Source organism: Falco rusticolus, chromosome Z, assembly GCF_015220075.1.
Source record: "Falco rusticolus isolate bFalRus1 chromosome Z, bFalRus1.pri, whole genome shotgun sequence".
NCBI classification, from domain to species: domain Eukaryota; kingdom Metazoa; phylum Chordata; class Aves; order Falconiformes; family Falconidae; genus Falco; species Falco rusticolus.
In genome coordinates this window covers 66475382-66487400 of record NC_051210.1, presented here as the reverse complement: position 1 = coordinate 66487400, position 12019 = coordinate 66475382, and the positions used below count along the sequence as shown (strand labels likewise).

At 37.6% G+C, this 12019-nt stretch overlaps 1 protein-coding gene across 2 annotated transcripts in view; it reads left to right on the top strand.

Moving 5' to 3' along the window:
- Positions 1 to 12019, top strand: part of ITGA1 (integrin subunit alpha 1) — an 80732-nt gene that overhangs the window by 54065 nt on the left and 14648 nt on the right. For both annotated transcript variants that reach the window (XM_037374610.1, XM_037374611.1), the window contains exons 11-21: positions 1241 to 1385; positions 2560 to 2702; positions 3970 to 4113; positions 5432 to 5686; positions 6119 to 6249; positions 7677 to 7840; positions 8031 to 8167; positions 9163 to 9273; positions 9816 to 9901; positions 10106 to 10241; positions 11229 to 11309. In XM_037374610.1, coding sequence (XP_037230507.1) covers positions 1241 to 1385; positions 2560 to 2702; positions 3970 to 4113; positions 5432 to 5686; positions 6119 to 6249; positions 7677 to 7840; positions 8031 to 8167; positions 9163 to 9273; positions 9816 to 9901; positions 10106 to 10241; positions 11229 to 11309 — 1533 coding nt within the window. The remainder of the gene's footprint in view (positions 1 to 1240; positions 1386 to 2559; positions 2703 to 3969; positions 4114 to 5431; positions 5687 to 6118; positions 6250 to 7676; positions 7841 to 8030; positions 8168 to 9162; positions 9274 to 9815; positions 9902 to 10105; positions 10242 to 11228; positions 11310 to 12019) is intronic.

Genomic DNA, 12019 nt, shown 5'->3' with positions numbered 1-12019 from the left:
CACTCTGCACTGCATTACACGTGATGCTTCAGACTGTGTATCATACCTTAGAAAAAAATATTATCCTGATAGAGAGCAGGAGGATTATTTATAAGATTATTTATTTGGTAGACCATATTCTTGAAGTTCACGAACAACTGACCTGCTATGATCAGAACCTCACCTCACTTCAGAAGTGGGTTTTCAGTCCATAGTGCATTGACAGACTCAGGGTCTCTGGTGTCTGTCTGTCCTGGTTTCAGCTGAGATAGAGTTAAATTTTCTTCTTAGTAGCTGGTGCAGTGCTGTGTTTTGGATTTAATATGAGAATAAAATTGATAACACACTGATTTTTTAGTTGTTGCTAAGTAGTGCTTATTCTGTAAGTCAAGGACTTTTCAGTTTCCCGTGCTCTGCCCGTGAGCAGGTGCACAAGAAGCCAGGAGGGAGCAGAGCCAGGACAGCTGACCCAAACTGGCCAAAGGGATATTCCGTACCACAGAATGTCATATTCAGCACATAAACTGTGGGGAGTTGGCCAGGAGGGGCCAACCACTACTTGGGGACCAGCTGGGAATCAGTGAGCGGGTGGTGAGCGATTGTATTGTGCATCACTTGTTTTTTGTCCCTTTGGGTTTTATTCCTCGAGTAAGGAGAACCCCTCCTCCTTTTCATTACAATTGTTATTGTTGTGGTTGTTATTATTATTACTATTATATTTTAATTAAACATTATATTGTTCTTATATCAACCCACAAGTTCTACCTTTTTCCTGATTCTTCTCCCAATCCCACTAGGGCTGGGGGGTAAGTGAGGAAGCAGCTGCATGGTACTTAGCTGCCAGGTGGAGTTAAACCACGACATTGTCTTGTCTAGAAGGCTACATACATGCCGTCAGGAAAGAAGGGTCAGCAAACCATTTGTCATTGACTAAAGGCTCTTGCACAATGTAGAAGACTCACAGATTCAGCAGAGAAAGATTCAAGCTTATGAAAGTTCAGAAGTTGTAGAAGCTTTAAATTTCATTCTGCGGCTTTTCGTGAATGGCCCTTTTTTTTTCTTTTTCTTTTTTTTTTTTCCCCCCCAACAAAAAGTACAAGACATTCTGTGATTGTAGCGGCCATACTATAATAGAAGCAGGGCTAAATATATAAGTATACAATAAGCGTTACCCAAATGTGAGCATCATGATCAATGAATGTCTAAAGATAGCTCACCTAGAGAACCTAGAGAACAGGCTTTTTGTTTTTCTCTCCATAAGGATTGGATCATGCTTGGAGCAGTTGGAGCTTATGACTGGAATGGCACAGTGGTCATGGTGAAGGACAGTGGTATTTCAATACCAACTAATGACACTTTTCGTGACAGGCTTTCAGACAAAAATGAACCTCTTGCAGCCTACCTAGGTAAGAGAAATAGCCCATCTTAGAACATTTTTCAACAAGTGCTACAAGGCCTCTCTCAAATCTCATTCACAAAGAGTATCTTACAGAATATTATCTTATATTCTAGAGACTTGGGAAAATTTATAATGTATGGACATGTATACTGTATTATTTTCTTGTTCTTTAAACAAAAATATTATGACTTTTAGTCCAAGATATACTTAGAGACCTAAGTGTATCTAGACTTTCCCCAACAGAGATATCTAATCTGCTCAGAAAAGATTTCACAGATTCTCATGGTATTCTTATCAAGTTTTTTCTATGCCTTGATAGCTAAAAAAGTTTTATAAAATATTCGGTCTAAATCTTTGCTTAAAACCAAGCTGATTTCTGTCACTCAGTAGACAAGAACAAGAGTTTACCACTGTCTTTTTTATAATATTGTTTTGCATATTGGCAGGCTACTGTTTTCATCTCAGTCTTCTACCAAAAAGCATCAGTGGCCTTGCTCTATCCTCCTCTAGGTCTTGCTTTCTACACCTCACGGTTCTGTTTGTTCTGTTACCTTGTTTAAGCTATGTTTTCACTGATGAAGAGTCAACACTAGAATAATTTCTTTTTTTCCCCCTAAATACATTCTGTCTTCTTTACAGAGTGCCATTAGCTATTTTATATATATATATTTATAAAATTTGGTACAGTCATTTTAAATTTAGATCCTATTCTCCATAATACTTGCAACCCTGCCACATTTCTGATTCATCTGCAATTTTTTTTTAGTCTTCCCTCACCAAGGTTGTTAAATTCTTGTTAATATTAAATAGAGCTATGTTCAAAGTGCCACAGAATCACATTTGGAAGACTCCATCAGTTTGACAGTGAGCTAGTGACAACTGTTCTTTAAAAGTAGTTTTCAACCAGCTATGCACAAGTTATTTCATCAGTACCATCATATTCTTACACTGTGTGAGAATGGCAAAGTGAACATGACTCACCAGCCTGTGATCGGGTTTAATAATACAGTGGTGCTCGTGACTCGGAGACTGTAGCCCTTTCAATTAACTGCTATTATTCTATAGCTTAAGTGGGGCTAAACATCTAGTTGAGAATAAGCCTTTTAAAGGCTCTGAATAACAGCAAGTATTTCTGATGCATTCTGTGTGTAGTGCTGCATCTTGACTTTTCTGCTTCCTAGGATATACTGTGAATTCAGCGTTGACACCTGAAGGTGTACTGTACATAGCAGGACAGCCACGATACAATCACACTGGCCAAGTTATCATTTATAAAATGGAAGGAAAAGAGGTACAGGTACTTCAGAGGTTAAATGGAGAGCAAGTAAGTATACTTTCATTATTAATATATGAGAAGAATATGACATGAGAAGTAGAAGTAATGATTTCAAATGAGAACTCTGCATCAAAAAAACAAGTTAAACTAGGAGTTGTAAGCAAGATCAGAAGGAAAGGTCAGGTAGATGCTTTGGTATAGGAAGTAATGGAAAGTGGACTCTGTGGTAGTCAGAGACCCTTGCAAATGTTCTCTTTGAAGATTAAACTGTCACCAGTGTCAAAGTGGCTGTAGCTGTCTCTGTACTTGCAATTTTCTCTGTCTGCTGAGCGGAAGGGATATGTCACTGGCAGGAAATGGGTGTGATAAGCAGAGTTCTGTGCAAGAGCATCAGCTGCAATAGCATGAAATCTTGACTAGCTGCTTGTTATAATTGTCAACATGTAATGACTTAATTGAAGATGATAGTATAATTTTTTGCACATGAGGGCTAGAAGACCTACGCAGGTCTCCCCAGGCTGCAGTACAAGCTTCTTTCAGGAGAATTCAGGTTACCTGATTTTCACCTATAGCTGATGCCTGCAACTCAACTAATCAATCAGTCCTTTTTAGAGGTAATGAAGCAAGCATTTTTAAGGCTTAAGGAATCTGGCCTACTTGAACCATCTTCCATTAGATGAGATGCATCTCCCACCAGCAGATACTGCTTCTCGTGTGAGTGTAAAGGAAATGCAGCCTGTCTAGCTTAGCTGTGAATTGAATGTAAACAGATAAATCTCACACCTTGTACCCAGTCTCTGAATGTAGCTAGCTCTTTGTGCAGATCTTCTTCCTCTCCATTTAGTGGCAACGTGGTAATTTTGGACACTTGCCTGCACTGTGCTGTCTTAAAGCTTTTGTCCACTCTTCTACATTTTTCCCGTCAGGCCTAAGACCATTGATTCTGCTCCTATGTGGTGAAGTTGGGACTGAAGAGAAAACTAGCTTCCCCAAGACACTTCTATTCGAATGCTGCTCTAAGAGGTCCTACTCCTCTTAGCAAGTAGACCTTTCAAACTCAGAACAGTTGAAAAATGAACTTTCAAGTGGAATGGACCATTCTTAAATAAAAATAAAATTAAAGAAACCTGACAACAGACCCTAAAATAGAAAACAAGCTTCAAAGACAGACAGACCAAAAAGATCTTCTAGGTAGCAAAGAAAATAGTTACCATTTGGTATTGTTGTAAGCAACTATAAAACAGGTCTTTGAATTGGAAATGTTAGATGATGTTGCTGACTCTGTCTCTGATTTATATCTTAAATTTTCCTGCAGATTGGGTCATACTTTGGGGGTGTTATTACCACAATCGACATCAACAGGGACTCATTTATAGACCTTCTTCTTGTTGGAGCTCCTATGTATATGGGAACTGAGAAAGAGGAGCAGGGGAAAGTATATGTTTATGGCCTGAACAAGGTAAGGATGATGTTTATTAAGCAGGAACAGAACATGCTCCTTACTGACTTTATATTCTTATTTTAAAGAAATGTGATAATTTGAGCTGGGGAAGATGACCTGCTGAAAACAGAGAAACATGATTTTGACAGTTGAGAGTATAATACAGATTATTTTCGATAACTTTCTTCCCAGACTCTTGTTTTCTCACCTTTTTTTCTAACGAAGTATATTATATAGATAAGCACTATATCCTGCAAGGTGCAATATGGCATAGATGCAAATTTATAGGATTAATTTCCTAGCACATTTTCTTTTTGCTTTAATGGCTTAGGGAACAGTAGGGCTCATCATATCCTAAAACTGTGTGCTTCAGTATCCTTGTGACTTGCTTACAAACCTAGAGCTAAACCCTATGCATCCAACAGCTTTTAAACATGTCACGACTAGATTGAGGAATACACCAGCTACAACACAGTTTCTTAATTTTGTAAGTCTCTCTTTCCAATGTCTATGCATATTTTTTCTTCTTTCTTTCTTCTTTTAGTCCACTACCATTGTGTATAGTTATAACAGTTATCAAAATATGTCCTAGCAATGATGGTCTCCTAAAATACTAGTGCAAGAAAAGGACCTGAAGAGACAGGATCTATTTGACAAGGAGCTCTTCTGGTTTTCACATGCTTGTTGCTAACAACAAATTGCTGGTAAATAGGGTTGGTGAGAAAACAAGAATTCCATATTCCCCAGTAATGTGAAGTTTGAAATTTGTTTTTCCTGTGTTTCCATTTATCCATCCCCCATTAAAGGACACGCAACAACTCCTTGCTGCTGCTAATCTCTTAACATGGAGCTCATGGGACCAATCTCATGGAAATACTGGTTACATACTATACTGTATGTATATAAGAGAAATGCTGTCTTTTGTTCCAGAATAACAGTATTGCCATCTGTGATTCATCAGAAACTTGGCTTACTTCTCAGATTAAGAAAACGCCTTTGGAAGAACTCTTTACACTATCTTAAGAATGTAGTTTACTTACAGTAACATCCAAATATTGATATTATGCTTTCCTGTGAACCTCTGACTTCAAGAGGTTAGATGCAGAAGCATCTAGATGCAAAAAGAGAAGGAGCAAAAATGTCTTTCCCACCCTCTGTTCAGAAAGAACATTTGAATTGTAATTACAGAATCACAGTTTCTGCAGTTACAGTCACTAGGAATGGGATGTAATTGTTTACTTTAATTCATCAGTTTGTCATCTGGACAGGAGCTCTTAAAAGCATGTGTTGCTAAAATGTTGATGGAAAACCACAAACTAAATCTGTTCTTTCACAGACAAAGTTTGAGTATCAGATGAGTCTCGAACCTACAAAGCAAACATGCTGTTCGCCATTAAAACAGGACACCTGCAAAGTTCTTAAGAACGAGCCTTGCGGTGCACGCTTTGGGACTGCGATTGCTGCAGTGAAGGATCTCAACCTAGATGGATACAATGACATCGTAATAGGCTCTCCCTTAGAGGATGATCATCGGGGAGCTGTTTATATTTATCATGGCCATGGCAACACAATCAGTAAAAAATATTCGCAGGTAAGAAGTACAACTTTACAGATTGGCAGCTGCTCTAAGAGTACATAGCACGAACCGTTTTCCTGATTCTTCCCAACATAGTATCAAACTGTGACTTGCCCTCTCATGACAGCTTCTTTTTTAAAAAGCTCTGTACTTTTAAATTCATACTGATTTAACTGAATGTGACTCTAACGTTGTTAGAAAATATATCTGCATGTTTTTATTAGAAACCTTCTGAAATGTTCTGTACAGACAGAAAAGTAGATGTCTTGCAATTCTGAAAATTTATAGCATGTTCATCACTATGGTAACTCTTTTAGGAGTACTGTAAAGAAAATTTTAATATATTGAACGAGTGTAAAAGCCATCTAACTGCCAACAAATGTGTCTTAAATGTCCTTATAAAATCCTTCAATATGAACTGCATAAACCTCTTAATGCTTTTCACAGCGTATTGCATCAGGTGGAGATGGCGAAAAGGTGAAATTTTTTGGCCAGTCTGTGCATGGAGAAATGGATTTAAACAATGATGGTCTGATCGATGTCACCATTGGAGGCCTTGGTGGGGCTGCCCTCTTCTGGTATGGATACTCACAGCAGCTGTCAGGCCAGAAAATAAATATTTGTCTTAGGATACCGATGTAAATTTCATGCCCTACTATTTGGACTGTTGTGAGGATACTGGTTTCAGCTCATGCCTTGACACTGGCTGTGAATCCTCATCTTTTTTTTTCTATGGAGGAACAAGTAGAAAACTTAATGGATACTGGTAATAAATATAGGGATGTTTTAGAAACCTTGTTAGCCTAGTATGAAGAGCTTGTCCTCTAGACTATATTCAAGATAGAAATTGATTCCACTTGTGGCTCTAAGTAAAATAGAAAAAACTCTGTGTTCCCTTTTTCACACTATATTGCATATTCACTTAGTTAGCAATATCAAGGACAGGTTCAAATGTAAAGAGTTCACTAAAAAAATGCATTTGACTTCCCAATATGAAAACTCTAGTTTGACTCCTTAAGTCTTGGAAAAATTTTAGCTTAACTTTCTGGTTAACAGTGGATTCATTTGCTTTACAAAAGAGCATGATTCTGATGGCATAATGGGCAATATATATATAATTTTTTTAAGTGGGAAGAGAAAAATACCAATAAGATAAATAAACAATGTAAAAGTAAGCCCTCATTTCTAAAGCACAACAAAAACTATTTATTTGTCTCATAAGACAATTGCTAAGCCAGCTCCTTGCTTTCCCTGTCCTGCTGTTCCACACAACTCACCTGCTAGGTGATCAAGTTTGTCGAGTTTTGCTACCAGTCTCAAGCTGCCAGCTACCCCTCACCTTCATCTGATAGTTTGTCTTTCTAAAAGGTCCTTGTGTGAAAGCAATGAGATGCCCCTTCACTGCATTGTTTGATCACAAATCTGAAGAAAGCTATTTTGCCAGCTAAATTTTCTGCTGGTTTAGTAGGCTGATATAATCTCTCTGGAGGCCAAAGGGAACTGAGCCAGAGTGAAGAGAGAGGCAAGAATGCATTGCAGGAACAGGGGCAAAGGGGAATTAACGTGAAGCAAATTGGTGGTGAATCTCAGCCTGTTTATTTACCCATAGCCTAAGAGATGGCACACTACCCTCCAGCTCATGTATAATAATATGTTCATCTGTGTATACCCTCAACAATGGGTCTGGGCCTTCAGTCCCTTTTAAAATGGGACTGACTCCACAGAGTTGCTTAAATGCTTTTGGAAATATTTCCTTTCCTCTGGTATCTGTTCTGAAACAAGTACAGCACTGTGGAGAAACCCTGTGACCATTTTCTCTGTAATTTGTTTTTCACTGGTGCTATGGTTAATTACTTGTCTAGACCATCACATGTGTGTATTTTAATGTTGAATTTTATATTTGTACTATATAAAATGTTGCACATTTTATAAGTTCATTTTAAGTTAAAAAAAACCTTGCTGCTATCATTTCCAAAGCACTTTCTTTCTTCATGTTTTTGTTAAGGTCTCGTGATGTGGCTGAAGTAAATGTTTCCATGCAATTTACACCCAAAAGCATCAATATCCAACAACAAAATTGTCAGATAAATAAAAGAAAAACAATATGCATAAATGCCACTATTTGTTTTAAGACCAGACTAAAGTCAAAGGAAGATACATTTGAATCCAGTAAGTAGATAAGTGCTAAGCTATGGAATCTTTACGCTACAAAACTGCTATGCTCGCATTCATTTATTTCTCCGGAAGTAGAAATCAACTCTTTTAAATTCGCTATTCAAAGTGCATTTAAGGTACTTCAGGAAAAAAGAATGTATAGAGGCAAATTGGTTCATAATATTGATCTCAACTTCCTTTGCAGGTCTGCAGTATTGGATTACTCTTGACTCACAAAGGCAAATACCTCGAAGCTTGTTTGCAGAAAGCCATGAGAGGAAAATGCAAAAAAATATAACTGTCAAAGGGTCAGAATGTATTAAACATAACTTCTACATGTTGGCAAGTAAATCATTTAAAGTGTTTTTCTCATGTTATCATTATAATAACCCAAATGTATTCCATTAATTGTAAACTGGACAACAAAATCTGCATCCTGAATTAATCTTAAGAAGTGTATGTGAAATTTACTGACTACTTAGGATGTATAAATTTGTATATGTGTATGTATATATATATATATACACACATACAAAAAAACATTACTTACATGTACAGTCTGTTTACTGTTGTCTCTTTGTGCCTGTCTTTAAGAAAAAGCATAACACACTCAGTGGAAGCAAGCATCTATTGTGGCTAGTAGTTTAGGTGCATTCAAAACTCAGCAGAGGCATGTGTGCGAGAAGTATAGTTTGCATATTGGCACAATTTCTCCTACTAAAATATAGTTAAAAACCTTGCAAATTAGCTTTGGGATGGAGTAGACTTTTCCAGTGCAAAACAGAAATTAAATTAGAAACTGAGAACCAAGTTTCCCAGATTGTAACTAATGTGCAGAGTGAATGGAGATGTATATTGTAAGCTACCCGCATTTGAAAAGTTTAGTGACTTTACAGTTGTGTCATAGTTCAAAACTCATGATGAATGATGCAGAATTTGGTTGAATATACATCCAGCAGCAGGCCTAGGTTTGACCTCACATGATGTGACACCACTGCTGTTTGTCTTATTGATCCTTTAAGCACAACTGAAAGAGTAAAGTCTATGAGTTGACTGTTCTGAGACATTCTTAAATGAAGCTGTGTTGGATATGCTTAGGCCATGTGACATTTTTATGATGAGATGAGATACACAAAAGCATTAGTAGAGATTTATAAGGTTCGGCTTGCACATTAAATGCTTTATCATCAATTGCAAGCATGCAAATGCTTCTCTAGCAAGGATGGCGACAGTGTGACTGAAAAATATTTTACCTCAGCATTGTTTAGGTTTTTTTAACCTCCTTAGATATTAATGTGAATGTCCATAACAGCAGTTTTGTTTTCTTTATGTTCTAGGATAAGCCTGACTTTCAGGACTCTGTAAAGGTTTTGCTGGAGTTCAATTTTTCTGATCCAGAGAGTGGGCCAGTTCTCGATAGCAACCTGCCAAATTCAGTATCTGAATATGTAAGTCAGCAAGATTCTGTATTAATAACCAAATTATTTAAGGTAAAATTCATAGCCCACATAAGAGCTGAAAGTATTGTCCACAAATTGGCTAAAGAGGGAGGATTGTTGAGCCTGTCAAGATGTCTCCTCTAAATGTGTCTTTGGGAGTGAGAAGCTTGGGAACCAGCCTGGGGTTTTAAAGCTGTTGAGAGTTAACTGAAGATAGAAGAGAGTACAAGCAATTTTATTGTCATTTTTTACATAACTAGAGCAGGAGAATGTTAGTCATTTACTTTGATGGTGCTTGGCATCATTCATACTTCTACTGTTGCCTCTTTTTCTAACCTAAATGAACCACTTTGAAGGGAATGAGTAGAAAGCTTATGTTTCACCTGTGAGTTTTATGGGATGTTGGCATGTTTAGCTGATTAATATTAGGGAAGACTTCCTTGATTGTCAAACAGGAGACCTTATATAAAATTAGATAATGAATTAAAATTCACATATTTAATTTGAATCCTAAATGTAATAAATTGATAATAAAAATACTATTGTTGCAGATTCCTTTCACAAAAGATTGTGGAGCCAAAAATAAATGCATTTCAGATCTTGTTCTGAATGTAAAAGCAAGCATAGCTGGAGACAGGTAACTACACTGGGTTTATTATATCATTTGATATCTGTACAAAATTCATATGTTACATTATAAATTCTCTTGTCTAATAAGGTAATGCTGTGTCATAACTTCTAAATCAGAAACAATATATTCTGGACACTGAAAGAAGTTCCTCTTTATGTTAAAAACAGATTCAAAAGTTGAGGGGTCCAACATTCTTAACTTATTTTACAGCTCTTCTCCATTCATTGTAAAGTCACGCAATGATAAGTTTACCATCCAGCTCTCCGTGAAGAACAAAAAAGACAGTGCCTATAATACCAGAGTTTTGGTTCAATATTCTCCAAATATTATTTTTGCTGGCATCGAGGTAGGAATTTTTCACATTATCATATTTATCATAACCTATATTGCTAGAGAGATCTGAGGAAGCCTTTTTAGTAAGCCTGAATTTCACTGCTCGGGCGTCATCTCTGTTGATTGGAAGAGATTCCCTGGGAGTGCTGTCCTCACTTATGCCTCTAAAAGAATGTATTTATCTTGACCTGTATACACTCTTGCCTAGCCTCTGTTAACTACAGACAAAAGTTTCATAATGACATTTAGACAGCAAGTGCCTGCATCTCAGATGAACATCAGCACCATGAATCATTTGTACAATTGTAGAGCCAGAAATGCTTTGTTATTTGTCAGTACAGCTCCTGAGCCTCTAGAATTCTCCTTTTGCATGTGTATAGAAAAAGCACTGTCTTGGTAGGGTAGCATAGATCAGTGCATGTCTTATCCGTATCTCAGCATTTCCAAAGTAGCTGTTTTTCTGCCTCCCTCAGCAGGTATACTATGGATGCACCTCAGTTCAGGTGGGAAACATTAGGAGAAGTTTGTTTTCTATGAGCAGTCCTGATGTTGCACATTAGAAGTCAGGGATCCATAGGACTGTTGCTGACCCTGCGGCAAGAGTTTACGGAGTATGATTTTTTCAATAACTTTTATTGTCAAGCTAGGAACACATTTACAAAATCACATGTAAAAACTGTGTGCTCATACATACGTTGATCTGCTAGACCCCATGACTAATTTGCATGGCATCCACTTTGTATATAATTGCTAATGTTCCAAACACGTTCACTGGAAGGGAATAATTGCTACTAATTGATTGATGCAGATGTCCATAGGTGAAAATTGTTTTGTAGTTGTGGGTTTCTATTCTTGTTCCAGTTCAATTAAGGCTTTGTGTCTTACAATGCTTTGATGATGAAAAGCAGCAGTGGTACACATGTTCAACATGCCATTGTTGCTTAATCGAAATTAAAGAGAGTTTGCACAAGGTCATGATTTCACGTTCTTTTTGCTTTAGGGTATACAGAAAGATAGCTGTGAATCTAGTCACAACATCACCTGTAAAGTGGGATATCCATTTCTAAAACCTGAAGAAGAGGTAAAAAGACCTGCATGCAAATTCTCTTTGCTTCATATTGTTCTAAGGCCAGGGCAGTCCCTATCACTTCTGAATATTTTTTCTGTTGTGTTCACCCCAAAACCTGTCCATGCATGTTTCCCAAGCTATCCTTGACATAAACGGCACTAAGGCAGATAGGGAAATATCAGATCTTCAGTACGTGGGCAGTCAGCTGCGGTATGTGAGGAGGTAATAGGTGCCTATTGCCGTCTGACACTGTCAGAAGGCAAGTGGCACACCTGGTCAGACAGGTCTGCTCCAGGTGTGTAGGATAATTGGTTAGGATGTACTGATAAGACATTAGATACTGTGGCTTTCCACCGGATGGAGTCTGTGACTTTATTTTGTATGTAAAATTCAGTCCATTAGTTGAAAAGAGAATACGCTGGTATATGGAAATGTTACCCTGGATCTGTCAAAGCCAAGCATCAAGACTTCACCTCTGCTCAGTACACAGCAAGCAGTGCACTTAAAATCAAGCCCCAGCTTGAACAGCTCCACTGATAAGTCTGTATCTCCTGCTGAAACAGAGACAGATGTTCCTCTGTCACCTCTGTATTGAAGATGCATAACAGAAGGACCATCAGGAGAGACGTCCCCTTATATTCCCTCCCACATACACATTCCAGCTTGTGTCTTGAACTTGTAGGGTTAAGTCAACTGCTACTTTCTTGCAGCCAAGTAAACAT